This window comes from Pimephales promelas, chromosome 10 (assembly GCF_988280905.1).
Source record: "Pimephales promelas chromosome 10, fPimPro1.hap1.1, whole genome shotgun sequence".
In the NCBI taxonomy this organism is placed as follows: domain Eukaryota; kingdom Metazoa; phylum Chordata; class Actinopteri; order Cypriniformes; family Leuciscidae; genus Pimephales; species Pimephales promelas.
Window position 1 is genome coordinate 9,222,551 of NC_142778.1, and position 22,031 is coordinate 9,244,581.

Genomic DNA, 22,031 nt, shown 5'->3' on the forward strand with positions numbered 1-22,031 from the left:
TTTTTCATCATAGGTTTGTTTTCGGTTTCTGAGTTGGGTGTCTATGTCACCAAATCTAACTTTATATTACCTTAATCACTGTCTTGTTGGCTAAAACATAGCACCATTTTGAAACATGTTAGCTAGGCTTAAAATATATTTTATACAACGGGGTTAGTTGTAGCAGAGTATTACAACTAAGTCGCCAAGTGATATTCAAATGAAAACGGAGCCACACAACTTTTCAGGTTTGAGTATATATTTATTTATTTAACTTTGTTGGACTTTCACAAACATTGTTTGAATTTGCTTTTTTTTTTTTTTTTGCTATGCATTGATCACTTGTTTCTTTATTAAAAATATAGCCTGTTTTTTAATGCAACAAACCCTTAGAAATTTTATTTTAAGCTTTTTCTTTATTATAATTACTGTTATTATTTTCAATAATAATAATTTTACATGCAGCTGCCACAGACAATTCAATTGCACACATTTAATTCAATTGCAATTCCAATATTTGACGATTTTATTTATTTATTTTTTGCTTGCTAAACTGTGCAGCCCTTTCATATCTTGATCCATGATATTGATCCATAATGATTGGATGAGGGATGGATATCTATCAGAGATTCACAAACAATATCAAACTACACAGGTAAAATAGTACTTACTAAATAGTTACACACAATTTACAACAAACCCCTCTGTCTGTTACAATTAACCCCACATATGGGGTTGTAACATTTGCACTTCTGTCACTTTCAGTGCAACTGTACAAAAATGGTAGGTCCTAGGAAAAAAACTTTAAAGGTGCATTGCGCAACATTTCATGTTAAAAATAGCTGTTTTCTAACCCATACATGCTTAAACAATCGCCTGATGGGCTGAATGAGCCCTTCTCTGATCACTGAGATCGCCTCTATAATCCTGTACAGTGGAATAAATAAGAGGGATTCGGGCTCGAATTTGAGACTGGACGTGAAGTCATGCACGTTCATGCTCGCCTGGCTATGACTGGCAGGTTTGTGTATTCACTGCCATTCTCTGTATCAGAGAAGACAATTTGAGCGACACAACTTTAGTCAACTTTCCACAAAAGTAGAAGATGGATTCAAAGGGACTGTTTACACCTGCTCATTTCATGCATTTTCTGTGATCGGATAGCTATTTGATCGTGAAAAGACCAGGTTGCCCACCCAAACGCATTCGAGACGGATTTGAATCCGATCGCTCAAACCACTTGAGAGCGTGGTCTGGGCCGCATTCCAGACGAAACTGGACAAGTGTATATGCATCTGGTTGTTGAAACCAGGCTATATGTCATCATGTTATTTTAGTCATATATCACGATGCGCATCACCTCAGATGAGCAGCTGAGCGCCTATTCATCAAGCCAGCGCGCCACAATCTATCGCAAATCAAAGTGAAAGTAAGTCGCTGACGTTTAACACTACCATCTTCATTAAAAGTAAAGAAACGAAATGATCTTACCAGGGCTGTTGCCGCTCTCTCTTATTACTGTCTTTGCTGATTTTGAAATTAGTCGATGATCAATAAAATGCAGCTCATATCTGCTTTCGGTGACATGCACTTCATTAAATCTGCATAGCACGGAAATTGAAGATCGGATTAATATCCGTTTTGCAAAAACACATTTATGTGACCAGGTGTAATGGAATCGTTTTGATAAATCAGGTAGCTATCCGATCTGAGAAAACGCATGAAGTGGCCAGGTGTAAATAGCCCCAAAGAGACCGGCTTGTAGTTCATTCCAAACCCCAACGCAAACTCCACGTAAGACAAAGAAAATAAAACTTCTGTCAAGTGCCAGGCATCAGAATAAGATGAGAGTCGACATCAGGAAGCTTTCAACAAATTCAGAGATCTCCGGTCTGCTCTAGGGCTCAAACGGGTCCTATGCAAAGTAATAACTTATATTGTTCATGAACGTGTTTCTATAATAATACAATCATAAGTGGATACAGTAAGCACACAAGACAGTTCAACATGAAGATAGATGGAAACAAAAACCGAAGTTTTCTACTACCCCTATTTTCCCCTCACACACATATAAGTGTGTAATTTAGCCTACTCAAATGCCTTTCCTTTCATATATTTTAAATAACTTTTATAACTGCAGATCTATGTTAACTGTATTACCTCATTATGACTGTAACAAAAGATGTGTGCTGCACAGTGTGCGGCTGATGCTCCTTTGGTTATGAACAGCTCATGCAAACGTGCGTGTGTGTTCCATGAGCGTGCAAACCTCTAGTTGCAGTTTCACTTTGTCGCCAGAGGGGGCGTAGTTCTGCGAAAACTCAGATACTTGCGTTTTGCACCTTTAAGTGTTTATTAGCAGAGATGTGTATGTTGCCTGTGTAAAAAATGAATCTAACTTAATTATCTTTTTTTTTTTTTAATAATTGAGCCAAAACCAAAATGTTTTAGGTTGTGCAGCGCTCTCCCCAACCCCATTATATACAAACTCTGTTTTTAGTTTTGAGTTGAGACACCTGTCTAGTTTCATTTCCTATTTTTGTTATTTATACACACACTCGCACACACTCAAAGTCAAAGAAACCAAAGTTTCCCATTGGTTTCGTACAGTACATTCAGTTCAAATGTTAGAAGTTAAATTAGGTTAGATGCGAGCCTAACATGTTTAGTTTAATATATATAGTTTAAAATTTCCAGCACGCACAACAAAGGCAGTCAGCTACTGCACGAGTCTTGTCTCTTCACATTCTGGATGTCAGTGATGAAATTTCAGTTGTGGCTTTGAGATTTTGGACAGCTGACGTTTTGACGTTTCGAACAGCTAACCAATGGGGGAGAACAGTTGCCATGGTGCTGTTCGGGCGCGGATAAAAGAAGCCGGTGTGGTGAAGTGTTTTTTAAGGCCGCGAAATTTAAAAATATTTCTGTTATTGTGTCACGAAATGTAGTTTTAAGAGTTTTTCATCTGTGGTTTATTTATGAAGATAGTGCCTATTTTAAAAATATAATCTGATGTTTTCAGAGTTCCAGGTGATCACCGGGCGCTCAGCGCTCATGTACCCCACCTGGAACAGCCTTACCTCGGCTAGTCATTCTGACATTTCCCGTGGGCTCTGTGTCTAGAGGTTAAACATGAGCTATAAATTGGCTTGTGCATATCTAACGGGCGATCTTTGGTCTAAATTGTGATTGAGGTAAACCTCAACCAAATTAGTCAAATTTACGGTATTTGCTCCCCTGATCAGAAGTGACGTAAATTGTGACATGTGCAAAACTGTCCCAATTCTGCTCTTCACAGCTTCAGGCCCTTGCACACTTACGCCGCTAAGTGCACTTTCAACAAATGTCCACTTCGAGGAACACCTTAGGGCGTAGTGTGGATATTGGGACAGGGCCTTCTTTGTGATCTTCACCTGTGTCTTGTTTAGTTCTCATTATCTTGTGTATTTATAGCCTTCTCTTTCTCTTTTTTGTGTTTTTCCGATCTTGTCTTGACTAAGTGATTTTAAACTGTTTTGTGTTTCTTTGTATGGTGTTTTCACCTATGTTTATGGATATTTACACCTTGTTTATTTGAATAAAAGATAAAAATAGATTCATGCCTTTCCAACTCTCCTTCCAGCAGACATTACAGTTATATATTTGAGTACATAACCTACAAACCTACACACTTATAAACAATATAAAACAAGTAGATGGAAAATAAAAAAAATCTGATCATGGTCCCAGCTATCGTAACGTTAAAACGTTAAAATAAAATAAAAAAATACAACGTCAACACAATAAGTACATTGTACCTATGATTCTTTTATGCAAGTAGCTAAAGACACCTAAAATAAAGTATGACAAAGATCACTTTTGGGATTCTATATAGTGACATGCAGAGAGACATCTTAGGAGAGAGAACAGGTTGACCACTGTTTCTGTATGGCAGGACTAGGCTACTGATACAATGTCTCTTTATTCTATTATGTTAAATTACAGAGTTTTACCGTTGATCCATTGTAGAGCCTAAATCCAGCATAGAGAGGATGAGTGAATGTGGCCTGAACTCTGCAGATAAGGGTCATTGTGTCAGAGACGCCATAGAAGGACAGAGTTCCTGCACTGTAATCCACATACACTCCTATTCTAGAGCAGATGGAGGCTGCAGGGATGTCAGTCTCCAAATCATTGTGCCTTAATGAGTATTTGAAAGGAGAGCAGAACAAACTCCAGGAAATATCATTATATCCAAACAAACACTTAGTATTTGTTCCCTTCCGGCTGATGTGCTTATATGATACTGATATACCCACATCACCATTCCACTCCAGCTCCCAGTAACAACGTTCAGACACTCTCTCTCCACACATCACCTGATAATAAACATCAAATTTGTATGGATGATCAGGTGACCACTGGACTGTGTCAGTGTAAGTAGCCACTCTGTTCCTCTCTGAGAGACAAATGTGTTTATTTGCTGTGTTTGGATCAAGTGTGAATTGATGGGCACCTGATGAAGATAAAATGTATTAGTGATCAGTCAACATGTAAATTTTGATGTGTTTTAAATATAATCTTTGAATTGAACTGAAATGTTTATATGATGAACATCTGACAAATGTAACATTATATGGTGGCCCACATGATCATGAATAGGGGCCAATAAGCACTGAAGGTGTGTTCTTATTATTTGTCCTTCTTCTTTTACTTTTGGAAGCCCATAGAACCGCATTTGGGAAATTTATCATAGATAGAGGACAGTCTGAACCTGCAGATATTTTGGAGTCTCTAACTCAATCCCTAGCACCACCAACTGTCCAAAGTTGTATTCATGTTTATGTCCCTGAATGCACTCATGTTTATGCTTTTGAATTACAAGGCCTATGAAAAAAATGTTTTCCCCTCTGATTCCTTGGCTAAAAATTTGCCCCATATGATGCAATTTTTGTCATGAAAATCCTTCAGCCACTCAAACCCATCCTAGACAGTTCATCAGATTTTTACCAAAATTTGTTCAGATCATCTTCAGATTGTGAAGGCAAAAAGTAATTCAACGCATCAAAGTATTTGACAAAGTACTCCAAAATGGACATGAGGCTGTGTGTCCACAACAATTTTTGCATATTAAGACGAAAGTACTTGTCATCTCAAGCCTAACTTGAGGGTACATGCACAATTTCGGCACAATGCCACCTAGTGGTCAGGAGATATGAAAAAAATAACTTTTTTTGATTAAATATTTTGATCTGCCCAAAAATCTGCCCTAAAACTGGTCTCTTGTGATTCAGTGCAGCATACTGAATGGATATCAAATAATATCCAATGTTTCTATACCAGCCATTTTTGGCATCTGCCATTTTGTAATAAAAGGCTTTTCACTCAGTGAGTTTATCAGTTAGTTTCTCATCTTTGTCTGCTTACTACCGCAATCAGATGTGACAGAACACCAAAACAAGATGGTATTTTTTCTTCCACCCTGTCACCATGAACCTTCCTGCTATTCTTTTGTTATGCCTGGACACGAGGGGCAGTGGTTCTTGTAACAATTTTGCCGCTTACGTGGAGTGGATCCTGGTGAACAAAAATTTGGCACTCATCAGCCGCGGAAGACTACTCCAGACGCAGACTCCAGCCATTCACCGCTCCAAGGATGATTTGCTAGAGCCCGCTGCAGACTGTGGAATTCAGCATGTCGCGATGTACAAGCCTGAGCTTGTAATGAGGGTGGAACAAGACATCAGCCCTGGAGCCAAACACACAGAGTCTGACTAGGGAAGCCCAGCCACTGTGGATGAGTATAGACTGGCCTCTGGACACTGTTTGGAACTTTTTGAGGAGGTAATTCCCCTGGCTGCATCCAAAATTGCTTACTTTCTCTAGTAGGTACTTATCTTGAATAAATAATTACTTAATAACTGTTAACAAAAGTATGTTCTGTATGAGTGTGTGTAAAATGAATGTAATCTGGACGTACTACATTCGTCAAGTTGACAATGTCATTATCATGTGACAGTTACGTCACTTTACTGCCTTTCAAAAATCCTCTCCCGTGGCCTCATGGGATTGTAATGTGTCCATCGCATGCACGTTTCAGAATCTCGGCAAAAGAAATACGTTATCCGGGTACTTTTTTGCATTCTCTTTTATGAGTACTGTGAATTCGGACTTATTTATATACTTATTTTGTCCCATACTGTTTTTCACCTACTATATAGTAGAGAAGAAAGCCATTTTGGATGCTTCCAGTCTTTCCCGTCCTTGCTGGTCCCGACCAGCCTATACTTTCCTGTTTCCAAGCTGCTCCTACCCAGCCAACAGTGTCCTAAGTTTCCTGAGTGCCTGCCCAGCCTCCCTCTCTCACCCAAATCAGCCAGTTTCACAGCCCTGCCTCGGCTGGTTCCCTTCAGCCCCTCTCCATCTCTTCCTACAGATCTCTGCGAGGATCTGCCTCAGATCTTCAGGTTACAAACCCTTGTAACGCTCCTATTCTGAACTGTTGACCTATCGGCTCCACCAGAAATCACCGTCCCTGCAGCTCCATCAGGCTCCCTGATCCCTCCGATTCCACCTTGGTCGAACTTCGTCATGCCTCCATTTGGTCGAACTCCATCTGGCTCCGCCTTGATCCTCGGTTCCACCGGCTTTGCCTCTGTCCTCTGGTTCCCTGGCTCGGCCTTGGACGTTTGTCGTCATGGCTCCGCCTCAGTCTCCAGAGTCATCAATGTCGCGTTGGCTCTTGGAATTCTCCTTCTCCAGAACTCCTTCTCAGATGGCTCCATCTCTGTCCATCGTCCCCCTGACGATTAGTAATTTCGGAAACAACTAAAAACTGTCACTTTGACTACGCGTTTGCCCACATACGCATTCTTCTACAGGGCACTCACACAAAACGTGCATGCCTGTAGACTAAAAACGTAATACGCATGTGTTTGCCGTCCCCATTTTGCGTTTTTGTACTTAAGACAGAGATGATAACGGTATTGTTTTCAAAAATGTGCACTCTGAGACCCATTTTCAAAAGTTTGCGTTTTTAGGCCACCAATACGCCGCTGCCATGTAAATGAATGGCCAAACCACATAAAAGCTTTTCCATTTTTGGTTTAAAACGATGTAAACAGCCCCTTATTCAGTGTAGTTTTTTTATGATTGTGTCTGCGCACGTCCCTGGACCTTATGTAGAATAAAACAGCATTTTTATGTAGTTGTTTCTAAATAAACAACATTTTTATTGTGTGTTATGGAGACATTCTTCAAATTATGTATACATGCATGCTCAGTGTATATACATTTTACTTGTTTTCTTTGCAACTTACGTTGTAGGAAGTCCTCTCTGGTCCTTAGAACAATGTTGATTTGTTTAACTATAAAAATCAACACAAATATGCAATTCTTAAGGAAAGAGGAAATGTTCTTCTGTACAGTATCCAATGTGTGATGTAGGCTATTATAAGATTTTCAAATGATACTAGTCTATGTAATTGAATGTGCTTTACCTACCAGAAATCTTTTGAATCTCCTCTTTACAGAAATTCTCAATTTTCTCGCTCAGCTGACAGATAGATTGTCTTATATCATTAGAGAGAGGTGAAGTGACAGTTATTCTCTCTGTAGGTTCAATAGGTACAGATAGATACTGAAACTCCTACAAAAAAGACAGGAAGAAAACGTTATAACCTGCCCCCAACAAATCTCTACTACAGTCAAATACATGCCTTTGCTGTCTTACCTTGAGTGACTTGCCTTCAGCAAACTAATCTAGCAGTTTGAATTACACTTTATTTCACTAGAGAGCCAATAAATGATGGACAATCACAATAATAAAATTATTTTCTACATTTCTATTACCTGAAGGAATTGGATGTGATCGTCTGTGTGTGAAAGTTGCTCTAACTCAGCACGTCTCTTCCTCATATCAGCAATCTCCTGCTCCATTCGCTGCAAGAGTCCTTCAGCTTGACTAACTGCAGACTTTTCCTGGTCTCTGATCAGCCTTGTCAACTCAGAGCGTTTTTTCTTAATAGAGCGGATTAGCTCATTAAAGATCCTCTCGATGTCCTTCACTGTTGCCTGTGCAGAGTGCTGTTAGGACACATATTACAATCATCATGTGATCCACAGTGGGCTTCAGTGGGACTGCAATGTCTTCAGATCTGAAGGAGAGTCTAAACAATACGTCTTTTAATCCAGCAGTGCTGTTTGTCTTCTCACAATACTCACCTTATGACACGCAACAGCCTCTCTCAGCTCCTGAATGTCTTTTTCTCGCTCCTGGATTCTCTCCTGGTATGTCATCTGTGTTTTTTTCAAGTTTCTCTAATGAAAACAGAAAACATGAAAATATTTCATAAAAATAAATACAAAATCATCATGTAAAATGTTGTATGAATATTATATTGGTGTTTTTGAGAAAAATACCATGTGGATATTGCAAAATTCAATTGCAATTCTTGCAGATTGCAAAAAGCTGTCTGTAAGCAGTGACTGACATGTTCCTTAAGCTATTGGTTGCCAATATCTGTACCTGTTACAATCTTAAAATTATTCATATGTGTATCTGTATTTGGATAAAACTGGAAATGGGCAGGGCTTTACCTGGAAGTGTGTACAATTATAACTATAACTATGGTTTACAGCCTATCTGTTATCTTGGTTTTACAGCCCATCTGTTTTCTTCATTATCACTGAACAAATATGCCTTGTAACTGATACAATAATATTTTTTTATTATGATTATCAATCAATCAATTGCTGTCCATCATGTCCGACGACGAATTCCTTCGAATCAGATTTCTCCACAGAGTCCTGTTTTTTGCTTGGCAATCCCAGCTGCCTAGAGCGATCTATTTATGCTTGAGGTTTTTTTAACTGTGTCTTTGATGCCATGCCATGGTGATAATATTAAGTAGATAATCTGTTTTGGTAGTCGACTAATTGTCCAGTTTACTCAGATGGCCAGCCCATCTCAGATTGCGCTTGATTAGTGCTTCTTATCTGTGTTGGTTTTGTCTAGTAACTCTTTGTTGAATATATGGTGCCACCATTTAATGCCTAGAATTTGTCTCAATTGTCTCATCATGTAGGCATTTAGGTTGTGTACTTGGGTCAAATAAACTGTCATAGATTCTGCTCCATATAAAAGAGTTAGTTGAACAATTGCACGATGCCTGAGTAAAAGTGCTCATGCTTACTAATAGACACTTTGCTCAAGGCTCTGCTCACACATCACAAAGTAGCGAGCTGCCGCTTTCAAGCACCGAGGCACCCACACCTCCGGTTCAGTTTCTCGATCCCACAGAGCATGGCAATCAGAACCCGGAGACCATTCACCCCCTAGCTACACATATAAAAGCATGGGAAGCCATCCCAGGGGTTTCAGAATGGGTGCTGAGCACAGTAAGGCAGGGATATTCAGTAGAGTTCACTCGCTGTCCTCTGCGCTTTCAAGCATGGACCGCGACAAATGTGAATACAGAAGTAGTGCATCTACTCTGCACACAAATAGTGAGTTTCGTACAGTTTCTCGTACCCAAGAAGGATGGAGCCCTCAAACCCATCTTAGATCTCAGACATTTGAACTAAGTGCTTATGAAAAGACCGTTCAAAATGCTTAAGACCAGGAAAATCCTTGTGCACGTTCGCCCGAGGGACTGGTTTATTTCTCTCGATCTAAAAGATGCTTATTTCCAGATTTAGATAATACCCCGTCACAGGCCATTCTTGAGATTCGCCTTAGATGGTCAGGTATATCAGTACACGATCCTGCCATTCGGCCTGTCTCTAGCACCTCGTACATTTACGAAGTGTATGGACGCGGCTCTCGCCCCCTTGAGAATCAGGGTTTGCGAATCATGAACTATCTGGATGACTGTCTGATTTTGGCACACTCGGAGACAGAACTGCTATCTCACAGAACTGTGCTCCTCAGTCACCTGGAAAGCTTGGGTCTCACGGTCAACTGGACCAAGAGCTTATTATTGCCCAGTCAATTTCCTTTCTAGGAATAGAACTGGAAAGATGCGGCTAGATGTTGAACACAGCGCACGCCGTGTTCAACATCTAGCCGCATCTTTCCAGAATGGCAACAGTAACCCTCTGAAGACATTCCAGAGGATGCTGGGCTGTATGGCCTCAGCTGCAATAGTGCTTCAGTTGGGCTTACTGCGCATGCACCCGCTTCAACAGTGGCTGAATGCTCGAGCATCTCGCCAAGCTTTGGCCTCTGGCTACGAACGAATCAGAGTGACTCAGACCTGCATTACGGCTATACAGCCCTGGTTAGCGGCCGACTGGTATCAGCGGGGAGTGGTGATGGGAGCTGTCTCATATCGAAAGGTCATCTCGACAGATGCGTCCAACTCAGGTTGAGGCGCTCTCTTCGAGGGCAGACTGGTATTTGGCCAGTGGTCAGACCAGGAGAAGCTCCTTCACATAAACTGTCTGGAAATGATAGTGTTGGAGAATTCTGCTTGTCCTATGTACATGTGAAAGAAGCATGCTGTACATGTGGAAAAAGCGTGCATGTGATGTAATGCCAAGCAGAAAAAACTAGGGTCATAGGGTACATGAGGACAGGGACAAGAGAGTGGAAAAGTACCCAAAAAATACTTGTAGCACAGATGCAGGTGTTGGGAGGCACTGGGAGAGAAACAGATTGTATACAATGTAACAATGTGCCACTGGGAAAAGCGTACTGAAACAAGGAGCCCATTGTGTAAAAAGACACTAATACAGATGTCCATTTTTTAAAAGAAATGATACGCATGCGCAAAGAAGGTTGCCCCAATAAAATGATGATACAGGTGTTTTTAATCTGGGAGGAGTAATAAGGAGGAGCAAAGAGAGAAATGATAACGATTCAAGCGCTAATTGGGTACTACAAGGTATAAGAATGTGTGCAGACCATTGTAAGATCAGATGGCCAGCTAGCATCTCACTTTGTTGAACTGCTCAATAAAGTTGCTTTTCTGAGACCCAAGACCTTGACTCTGAGCAATTTCTTCAAGACCTGAACCAGACTTTGATGATTTGAATTGGGACTGGAAATCTGCCACAACAATAGCGGTCGAGAAGGTGCTGAAGCGCTTCCTCACGTTCATACAGGACCTCTATGTTGTAGTCCGTTCGGACAACATATCAGTGGTGTCCTACGTGAACCGTCAGGGCAGCGTCAGATCCAGGAATCTCTGCGATCTGACAGAGCGCCTCCTCACATGGTCTCAGCATCACCTGCGCTTGCTGAGAACTGCATATGTGCCTGGCCACCTGAACAACCGCCCAGACAAATTCCAGGGACAACGTTCCCACAGGGGAATGGTCCCTGCACCCCCACACTGTAAATAATGGCATCTGTTCGGCAAAGCGGAAGTCGATCTCTCAAGCTCGTGGCTCAATCTGGCATCCCCATCCAGAGAGCTCATCTCTGCATGCATGGTTGATAAACAGGTACCCATTGCCCTGCCAGAAGAAGTGATGAACACGATTACACAGTCTAGAGCTCCCTCTACCAGAAAGCTTTATGCACATGCACCGACAAAATCTGGACCCACGGACATGTGGGGTTTCGCGGCTGCTCAGTTTCCTACAAGTGCTGTTGGATAAGGGAAGGTCCCCATCCACACTTAAAGCAGCCGATCACTAGGCAAAAACGAGCTTGTCATCCGCTTCCTTATAGGAGGATGAACCCTCCACGCCCCCCATCGGTTCCTATGTGGGATCATTCATTGGCCCCTTAAGGCTCTGAAAGCTTTTCCCTTTGAACCACTAGATTCCATGGAGTTAAAGCATCTGTCACTCAAAACTATTTTTTCCCCACAGTTAAACGTGTGGGGGACTTACATGCGCTGTCCGTCAGCGCTGGGTGTCTTGAGTTCGGGCCAAATGACTCGAAAGTCATCCTTAAACCTAGACATGGCTATGTTCCTAAAGTGATTGGCACTCCTTTCAGAGCGCAGGTCATTTCTCTATCGGCTCTGCCATCATCCGGTAGCGAGAGCAATGTTACTCTCCCCTGCCCAGTCAGGGCACTGAGGGTTTACACTATGCGCTCTGCCCCTTTCAGGCTCTCGGAGCAGCTTTTCGTTTCGTTTGGTGGGCGCACCAAGGGTCTCGCTGCCTCAAAACAAAGCTTGTCCAGATGGACTGTGGACGCTATAGGAGCCGCTTACACGTCAAAAGGTCTGCAATGCCTCCTGGGCATGGCCTCATCGTGGGCATTTCTGGTTGAGCTGCAACCAATATCCCTATTGGGTATGTGCTATGTGCTTATACAGACCGGCGGCACCACTCTGCCATATGAGTGCTTATGTACAAGTGCTGGCCCGCATTGCTGGCCGCCTTTATTTTTCCACTGATCTGGGTTCCCCGGAAAGCTCTGGGACTCATGAGTGGATGCTTGGCCAGCACGGCATTGACAAAGGAGTACCGTAGCGTAAGCTAACTTACACAATACGAGAGAACCTCTCGTGAGAGAACGTATCGGTTACCTAATGTAACCTTGGTTCTCTCTAGAAGGAGTATTGTGTAACCTGCTGTGTGACTTCGCTTCAGTCAATGAAAACCAGAGAAACAGCCTCCAATCCCTGCTTATATACACTAATAAACTGACCTGTGTGAGTATTAATACCGCACTTGCGGGTAGTTCGGTAGAATTAAATGTCCTTCTTCCTTCATTTCCGCGGGACTCATGTGTGGCACTGATATCTGTCTCCAATTAGCTATCGCACCCTACTTTTTCATGTTAAAAACATAAATGTATTCACTCTTCCATAAACATTATTAGATTCATCAGCTTGACGATAAGTTCCATAATTCCGCTGGAATTTTGCGTTATCAACCTACATCTTTGTTAATGTAAGAGGTTAGCGACCCCTAGCGGCGAAAAAAATATATATAGAGATTTAATGCACAAATTTCTGTTCTTACCTCTTTCTCTGTTCTCTCTGCTTCTGTTGGTACAGTGTCATGATATTTATGTCTATCCATCGTACACAATGTACAAATACAGTGCTGGTCAGTGCGACAGAAAACCTCAAGCAGTCTGCCATGATGTGAGCAGATCATCTTCTGGAGTTGTCCAGTGGCATCCATCAAATAATGTCTCTTACCTATGAAAAAAATCTCATGCTGTTCAAGGTGGTTTTGACAGTAAGAGTTCAGACAGACAAGACAGGACTTGACGGCTTCGTGTTTTCTTCCAGTACAGACGTCACACTTTACATCTCCTGATACAGTGTGAACAGAAACTTCAGATTGTAGTTTAGTCTTCTTCAGTTTTTCCACCACTTCAGCCAGCATGGTGTTTTTATTTAAAACAGGTCTTGGAGTGAAGGTCTGTCTGCACTGTGGGCAGATGTGGACTATCTTCTGATCCTGATGGTTCCAGCAGTCCGCAATGCATGATTTACAGTAATTGTGTCCACAAGGAATGGTCACTGGATCCTTCAGAAGATCCAGACACACTGGACAGATGAACTGTTCCCGAGTCCATAAAACACTGGCTTCTGCCATATTACAGCATGGGGACACAGAAACAGAAGCACACACAACAGCTCACCAACCGTTTTTGATGAGTTTTGGTTTCACTGAACTAAAGAACTGAAATGTTTTTCCTGGTTATTTGCATACAGTGTGGTGTGCAAAAAGGAGTGTCTGTAAGGTGTGACTCACCTGTTATGTAATTCGCACACTTATTTTCCTTACACAAAAAAAAATTACCAGTAACATTGTAAAAATATTTACAGAAAACATACTGTATTTATTTGCAGGATTGTTATTTCAGTATACTTTATATATTAAGTGGCTTTAAGTACTATGTACTTACATTGAAGTTACTACTTTGATACATTGGACTTATTGTGTACATACATGTTTTTACATTGTACTTATATTTTGAAAATACCTGCATGTAATTACAACTGTAATTAATTCATGTAATTACAGTTGTAATTACACAGTTGATCCTTCCCTTACACCTCAGCCCACCATGATACCTACCCATACCACCACACCTGTCCCTAACCATACCCATATCACACCTCAGTAGCAGCAAAAGTGTTTTACAATACAACCTGAACACAATAAGTACATTGTACTTATTTTCCTATGTAAGTACATAGTACTTAAAGCCACTTAATATAAAGTGGGACCAACGCATCAAAATAATTCATGTTTAGCTTAATGATTAGCAGCAGACAAGAATGTGTGATGTAGGTGAGAAATGATTTGCATAATAATGAAAGAAAGTAAGTAACAAAAAGTGTATTATCATGTGAAATGCTGTCATGCTTAGATAACAAATACATGCGTCAATGCTTTCAAATGTAAATGCAAAAATGTTGTTTCTCTCACAGGCTACTTGTCACATTAGCTCCACAAGCACATGCTTTAGATTTTTCATAACTTCAGGCCTATACGACCAGTTCTTCTTGCAAAACAGGTCCTTCAGAACCATTTCTGATCCTCTGGCTGGCTTGCATTTTGGAAAATGGCACGCTGTATGCACATTGGGATGCAGGGTGTGACTTTCTCACCCAAAGAACCATGAAAACTGGGAGGAGTGTGTCCCTAAACCGAATTGCTTAGCTGTCATCGAAACAAATTTCAGTCCAAAAAATCAGTTTGTAAATTTATTTTATTAGAAACTGTTGATTTCCAAAGAGTAGAGCAACAGAGTCTGTGAATGACGCCGTTTGTTATTTTGTCTTGCCCCGGAAATTGAGAAAGATTTTTTTTATTATATTCAAAAAAAGAATTATATTTCACGTCACTGAGACCTAAAAACATATAGAAATACTAAAATAATCAATACATACAGTGGGTATGGAAAGTATTCAGACCCCCTTAAATTTTTCACTGTTTGTTATTTTGCAGCCATTTGCTAAAATCATCTAAGTTCGTTTTTTCCCCTCATTATTGTACACACAGCATTCCATATTGACAGAAAAACACAGAATTGTTGACATTTTTGCACATTTATTAAAAAAGAAAAACTGAAATATCACATGGTCCTAAGTATTCAGACCCTTTGCTGTGACACTCAAATATTTAACTCAGGTGCTGTCTATTTCATCCTTGAGATGGTTCTACACCTTCATTTGAGTCCAGCTGTGATTATACTGATTAGGAAAGCCACACACCTATCTATATAAGACCTTACAGCTCGCAGTGCATGTCAGAGCAAATGAGAATCATGAGGTCAAAGGAAACTGCCTGAAGAGCTCAGAGACAGAATTGTGGCAAGGCACAGATCTGGCCAAGGTTACAAAATAATTTCTGCTTCACTTAAGGTTCCTAAGAGCACAGTGGCCTCCATAATCCTTAAATGGAAGACGTTTGGGATGACCAGAACCCTTCCTAGAGCTGGCCGTCCGGCCAAAATGAGCTATCAGGGGAGAAGAGCCTTTGTGAGAGTGGTAAAGAAGAACCCAAAGATTATTGTGGCTGAGCTCCAGAGATGCAGTCAGGAGATGGGTGAAAGTTGTAGCAAGTCAACCATCACTGCAGCAATCCACCAGTTGGGGCTTTATGGCAGAGTGGCCCGACGGAAGCCTCTCCTCAGTCAAAGTTTGCTAAAAAAACACATGAATGACTCCAAGATGGTGATAAATAAGATCCTCTGGTCTGATGAGGCCAAGATAGAACTTTTTGGTTATGTGTGGAGAAAAACAGGCACTGCTCATCACCTGTCCAATGCAGTCTCAACAGTGAAGTATGGTGGTGGCAGGCAGCATCATGCTGTGGGGGTGTTTTTCAGCTGCAGGGACCGGACGACTGGTTGCAATTAAGGGAATGATGAATGCGGCCAAGTACAGGGATATCCTGGACGAAAACCTTTTCCAGAGTGCTCTGGACACAGTGCAGTCTCATCCCAATATGTCATACAACTGACGCTTTTTTTGTATGTCAACATCCACCGTTTTATGGTACCCTTATACGTCAGTTAGATGACGTTATCTAATCCTAACCCTACCTAAGACCTAAACTACCCCGTCACCTAACTTACGTTAAAGGTAAAGCGTAAGTTGGATGACGCCCCAGGATTGTCATCTACCTAACATTAAAGCGTACCCTAAAAGCGTCAGTTGAATGACGTCTTGGGATGAGACTGTGTTACTCTGGACCTCAGACTGGGCCGAAGGTTCACCTTCCAACAAGACAATGAGCCTAAGCACACTGCTAAAATAACGAAGGAGTGGCTTCACAACAATCTTGAATGGCCCAGCCAGAGTCCTGACAATTAAGCATCTCTGGAGAGACCTGAAAATGGCTGTCCACCAACGTTTACCATCCAACCTGACAGAACTGGAGAGGATCTGCAAGGAGGAATGGCAGAGGATAACCAAATCCAGATGTGAAAAACTTGTTGTATCTTTACCAAAAAGACTCATGGCTGTATTAGATCAAACTGAGCAAAGGGTCTGAATACTTACAGTAGAACTATGTGATATTTCAGTTTTTCTTTTTAATAAATGTGCAAAAGTGTCAACAGTTCTGTGTTTTTCTGTCAATATGGGGTGCTGTGTGTACATTAATGAGGAGGAAAATTAACTTAAATGATTTTAGCAAATGGCTGCAATATAACGAAGAGTGAACAATTTCAGGGGGTCTGACTCTGAATAATTTCCGTACCCACTGTATTTCCAAAAATACAAAGTGCTTTCACCATAGTTCCCTAAGTCATTCTAAACTTGCTTTGTGTTTCACATTGTTCATAATTATTGCCGACTGTTGTCAAGTACAGTAGTAACCCTTTATTGTCACATAGTCACAAGTACCAGTGAAACTGGTTTATACGCAACAGATTTTTCAGACTATAAAAGTAAGAATGAAACGGTCACTTCTACAATTGTTGTGTTTTTAGTCACTATTTGACATTTGTTCCCTTGCGGAAACAATACTGTCAACACAGTGTTTCTGTGACGATATAAAGCACGTGCATATGAGGCAACAGATGCGATTGACTGACAACCTCTAAACATGACATTCTAACATTATAATAGGAATTTTAGTCAACTAGCTGATGACCTTGTTGTCGATACTCTGAGGCTTCGAATGTTTTACATTTGTTTTTGCAGACCAATATGATGGGGTTGGGGAGAGCGGGGCCAACGTAAAACATTTTGGTTTTGGCTCAATTATTTAAAAAAATAATTAAGTTAGATTATTTCTTTTTTTTTTTTACACGAGCAACATACACATCTCTGCTACAAATGAACACTTAAAGTTTTTTTCTAGGATCTACCATTTTCATACAGTTTCACTGAAAGTGACAGAAGTGTAAATGTTACAACCTACCCCATATGCGGGGTTAATTGTAACAGACAGAGGAGTTAGTTGTAACACTTGTGTGTAAAACATTCAGTACTATTTTATCTGTGTAGTTTAATATTGTTTGTGAATCTTTATAGATAGATATCCATACATCCATCCCTCAGCCAATCATCCTTCTATTATGGATCAATATTATGGATAGACATATGAAAGGACTGCACAGCCACAAGAGAAAAAGAGTGGAAACACAACCTGCTTGATCCTGACTAACTATGTAAAAGATCCATGTTACATTTAACCCCGCGTTAGGTTGTGCCCTGCGCACTCCTACTTAATTTCAGTAGTAACAGCACAGGGGTGGGGAGCAACCATGATTAAAAAATGCTTAAAAACAATGCCCATGTAAAATAAAGGACAGAAACATATTTGCATTTCAAACTGAATTTAATTACAGATAATCAGGAAAAATTACTTGTTAGGGGGCGACCAGGCTGAAAAAAAAAAAGCTAGTTATTAGCTATGGTGGATTTGATCCAGTCAGTGTAGCGACACACCTCAGCATAAACCCCGGGAAAGCCTGGTTGAGCACAGCCTCTACCCCAGGAAACAATACCTTTCAGTTTCCCCTCGCACACTAGTGGGCCACCAGAATCCCCCTGAGAAGAAAATTGGAAAATGAAAATGACCAAATTGTGGTTTAAAAATTTCAAATACATATAAAAAGGAAAACTAAGTCAATGACATACCAGACACGAGTCTCTGCCTCCCTCCATGAATCCGGCGCAGAACATGTTTCTAGTTATTCTTGCTGGACCATATGCTCCCCTACACTGCTCATTTGAGAGTACAGGCAGATTCAAACACTGCAGGGCAGAGGCAGTGTGCTCTGGAAAAAGAAAATGAACAGTGCTAAAACTTGTATAATGACTGAATGCACGTTTAATATCTGACCATAAAAGTATAAGAAGATTTTCATTACTCAGCCATCTCACCTCCAGTTTTGCCCCATCCAGAAACCAAGCACTGTTCCCCTGCAGAAGAGCACTTGGTTGCCAGACCGATTGGAATCACATAATTGTTGAAGAGGACAGGCTTTCTCAGCTTGATCAACATGATGTCATTGTTATAAGTCTGACTATTATAGTCTGGATGACGAATCACCTTCTCTGCGTCGATCAGCTGCTCTGTGTTTTCAGTAACAGGCAAGTTGTGCTTTCCCAGGTAGACAACTAGTTGGCGTCTATTTGAAAAAAAGAAACTCAAATTTTACTTAGCCCTATAATGTTTATCAGAATATTCCCTGGCTACATATTAGGTCTGTATCGTCTTAAATAGGTTTTACCTATAGTCTAGGAGACATAACGGTTGTGGCATACTTTTTTGACAGCCTTTCTTTTTCTTTAGAAATTATTTTTTTAAATATTTTTTTAAATTAATTTTTTTAAGTACACGTTTAGAAATGGTAAACAAAAACAACATGTTTTTAATCAATTTCTTAAAAGGGCACCCTTTAGGGAAAAGGTAGTTTGATGGTAAAGTAGCTTTAACATGTTTTAAAAAAAAATACAGGTTAAAAAGGGAGGTCATATACTCACATGAAGTTGCAGTGAGCTGCAGACACGATCCATCTTTGGTTAATCAAAGATCCTCCACACGAGTAAATCTCATCCGTAAGGTACACTTGCCAGGGCTGGGAGTGGGGTGAACATTCATAACCTCCAATGATTTTATCACCTGTGCTGTAAACTTCATTGAAAAATGAATTGTTCTTTTATTAATATTAATGCTAAAGACTATCTATAATACATCAGTGTAGGCATAAACTAACAATTGTCAAGAATAATAAGAGAGATCTACATACCCACAGCCACAACCAGAAAAGTGAACACAACGGTCTTCATTGCAGTAAAGGAGAGAAGTTCTCACAGCTTTAGAGCACGTCCGCACGTTTTTAAGCAATTTTAATGCATTTAACACCCCTACAGAAAATAACAGCCAATCACAACAAAGGATTCACAAGTAAAAATTAGCATATGAGACAACAGTTCTTTTAATACTGTTTGCCATGGTCATATAAATGAGTTAGAAGGAAGGTTTGACTTATATAAAAATAGATGATCAAATGCTGATGCTGTTTGACTTTTTGAGAGACACACAACTTAAGATTGAGAAGACTTATTAAGTACAGTATGTTTTCTTAACTGTTCAATAAAAGTCAATAAAAGAGAAATTCTCTAATTAATAGCACACACTGATGGGCTGACTAAACATCACACAAAATAACAATCTGTTTTGACATCATTTTTTTGTCTCGTCCATTGGTAAACTTCACAGTTTTGAGATTCAGTCTCTCATTTTAATACAGTTGTGACTCTTGAAATTTCGAAGTGTGTACTTGAAAAATAACACTTTATTCAACTTAAGAATGGGTATACAGAAAGCGAACAATGAACCTCTTATTTACTTCGTCATAATACTCTGTTGATTATAAGAGAATGGTCGTTGCATTCACATTCTATACATGTCTGTGATTGGCTACAATACTTACCGATGCAAAACAAATAAGATTTTGAAGTTAGGGATCTAATATTCAGCAAACCAAGCTTTATCAATTGCTCATCTGTATTATATCTGGGTTTTTTTTTTTTATTTGTTGAATATTAAAGTCCCTGTAAAATCAAAAGTAAGTATGTGTTCTGAGTCTGTCATACCACAGAAAAATGTGTTATTAGCCACCCAGCCAAATTTGAATGATAAAAAAAAGCCAGCAAGTACATAAGCTATCAAAATCTTGAAAAAAATGAGCAGTTATCTCTGTTCTCAAACGCTGGGGGCGTGTCTACTGGCGTCGCTGAAACCACGCCCACTCGCGGGAAAATTGTCGGTGATATTAGGTGAAACTGCTCTCGGAACGGGAGGATGAACGCTGAGGCGGAAGATAGTCGTTTCGGCCCCGTTCACCAGCAGCATCGGATTATCAGTGAATGCCAGTTGTCTCTGAGGAAAGTTTATAAAACGATCCTGTGTAAAAAGGTCACTACAGAGGCGGGTGTTGCTGTCGGTGATCCTCAGCTCTTCATCAAGGTTGGCTCTACACAAAATTAATCCACCTCTTCTTGATGTGATCGCTTTTAGGAAATTTAAATAAAGACACAGATCTGTTTTGTACATGATCACATCCAGGTAGTAGCCTACGCATTTCCTTGTCAAAGGCATAGCACGCTAGCAAACTGTAGATTGTAGTAACTAATAGTACTGACAGTAACTCGCAATTGAGTGGCGAATGCAAATGTGCTCTATTGTTAGGGGAGAGATCAGCCCCTGTCTATGGATCAGCCAACGTGTGTCATCATGTTGGGGCGTGTCGACGAGCTCTTGGGCTCCAGTGCGTCATCGAGCCCTGTTTTAGCCCCGCCCAAAAATTCCGTAAAATAGCAAGGGTGAAAAACTGTTTAACGGTCTAACTCTGTATTTCAGAAATTCACAGTTCACAGGCTTTGTCATATGTTTTAGCAATACATTTGTAACATTTATAATGTGTTTAGAAATTTTTTGTTGAATTACCTTTACAGGGACTTTAATAAAATTTTTTGGATATCCAAATTCAGGGAAAAGACACAGTCTCTATAAGATATCAAGGTGAAAGAGGCTCTATGTGATGGGATTTATCTGACCTTGGTGACGTGAGGCCGCTAGCAGACTGTCGGTTTAGCCAGTCTGTCTGCTTCCTGACCTGGTATATTACCTTTGCATCAAATTACAAAAATACAGTTTCTAATACAGCGGCTGTGGGAGTGGTGGAAATGTTGACATATTTCTGTCTTCTGACTGCTGATCAATCCCTCTCTAGTTTTTTTTTTACTCTTTATAAAAGTTGTGAAAACACTACTGTGGAGTTTTTTGTTTTGTTTTTTGCTATATGAGCAAATTGTAGACTCTAATTCACTGCAACAGAAGTTTACCCAACTGTGACGACTGCCACTTCTAAGAAACCCGGAAATGTGAAAAGGGTCAATTGCAATCAAGACCACTCTCTCATGGAACAACTTTTGGCCAATCTCTTTCCCTATCTGGGTTTGTGGTTTTATCTTTTGTGGCGTGGAGTTTAGAGAAGTAAGACACACAAACACACACACACAGCTGTGTTTTTAGCTTATAACTTAGTTCTAAGTAGGCATTGAAGTTTATTGAATTTTAAGATTTTTGTTTTTAAGTTTTTATTGTCAACAGTGTCTGTTTAAGTGAACTTAACATCATACAGTTTACTATTTATATATTAATTTTGCACAAGTACAATAAAATATATATTATTTAATATATAATAGTATGTGTTCAATAAAACAAATATCCATAAGCCAATAACACTTCTTTGAAAATATTTTTTAAAATAAAACAAATAACATTTACTGTATCTCCCAATCATCTGTCCTCAATATCTTTCTATGTGAGAAAATATCTAAGCCAATAATCGTTTTCACACAAATGTATTTTGCTAAAACTGATCTGGGATGACTGTACATTAGTTAAATTAATCTCTTTGTTAGCATGTAAACTCAACTCAGTTAATAGTTTGACTTAGTAACATGTTATTTTGTCTATCAACGTGCATAATAAAATAGAACTTAGCAAACATTATCCAAAAACCTGTTAAGATTCAGGACACAGTGCACAGTGGTAGCCTCTAACACCAAAGAATGTTAAATAAATATGTCATTTTTTTTGCAAACATTATTAAATAGCTTAATATGTGAATATTTGAGTTGAGTTATGCAATTTACAATTCAGTTATTTATTAGCTA

At 40.0% G+C, this 22,031-nt stretch overlaps 2 protein-coding genes across 2 annotated transcripts; both read right to left on the bottom strand.

Annotated features, from left to right (window-relative positions):
• Window positions 1–421: 421 nt before the first annotated feature.
• Window positions 422–13,539, bottom strand: LOC120486035 (E3 ubiquitin/ISG15 ligase TRIM25). The gene is made up of 6 exons (XM_089135380.1): window positions 12,886–13,539; window positions 8,182–8,277; window positions 7,810–8,043; window positions 7,462–7,606; window positions 7,278–7,325; window positions 422–4,474 (listed from the first exon to the last, which is right to left on the bottom strand). The coding sequence occupies exons 1-6, from the start codon at window positions 13,468–13,470 to the stop codon at window positions 3,948–3,950; spliced, it is 1,635 nt and encodes a 544-aa protein (XP_088991506.1). The 5' UTR covers window positions 13,471–13,539; the 3' UTR covers window positions 422–3,947.
• Window positions 13,540–17,663: 4,124 nt separating this feature from the next.
• LOC120485887 (trypsin-2) lies at window positions 17,664–19,211 on the bottom strand. The gene is made up of 5 exons (XM_039681684.2): window positions 19,094–19,211; window positions 18,828–18,978; window positions 18,225–18,472; window positions 17,979–18,118; window positions 17,664–17,888 (listed from the first exon to the last, which is right to left on the bottom strand). Exons 1-5 carry the CDS (start codon window positions 19,131–19,133, stop codon window positions 17,739–17,741), a joined length of 729 nt encoding a protein of 242 aa, XP_039537618.2. The 5' UTR covers window positions 19,134–19,211; the 3' UTR covers window positions 17,664–17,738.
• Window positions 19,212–22,031: the final 2,820 nt, after the last annotated feature.

Bases quoted from the DNA above. Each gene is read 5' to 3' on its own strand.
- LOC120485887 (XM_039681684.2), bottom strand. From the start codon at position 19,133: ATGAAGACCGTTGTGTTCACTTTTCTGGTTGTGGCTGTGG. The intron at 18,473-18,827 runs GTGAGTATATGA...TTTTTCAAATAG, and splicing joins GCAGCTCACTGCAACTTCAT to ACGCCAACTAGTTGTCTACC. The intron at 17,889-17,978 runs GTATGTCATTGA...TTTTCTTCTCAG, and splicing joins GAGGCAGAGACTCGTGTCTG to GGGGATTCTGGTGGCCCACT.
- LOC120486035 (XM_089135380.1), bottom strand. From the start codon at position 13,470: ATGGCAGAAGCCAGTGTTTTATGGACTCGGGAACAGTTCATCTGTCCA. The intron at 8,278-12,885 runs GTAAGAACAGAA...TGTTTTCATTAG, and splicing joins CAGAGAGAACAGAGAAAGAG to AGAAACTTGAAAAAAACACA. The intron at 4,475-7,277 runs GTAAGTTGCAAA...TATCTTCATCAG, and splicing joins CAGAGAGGACTTCCTACAAC to GTGCCCATCAATTCACACTT.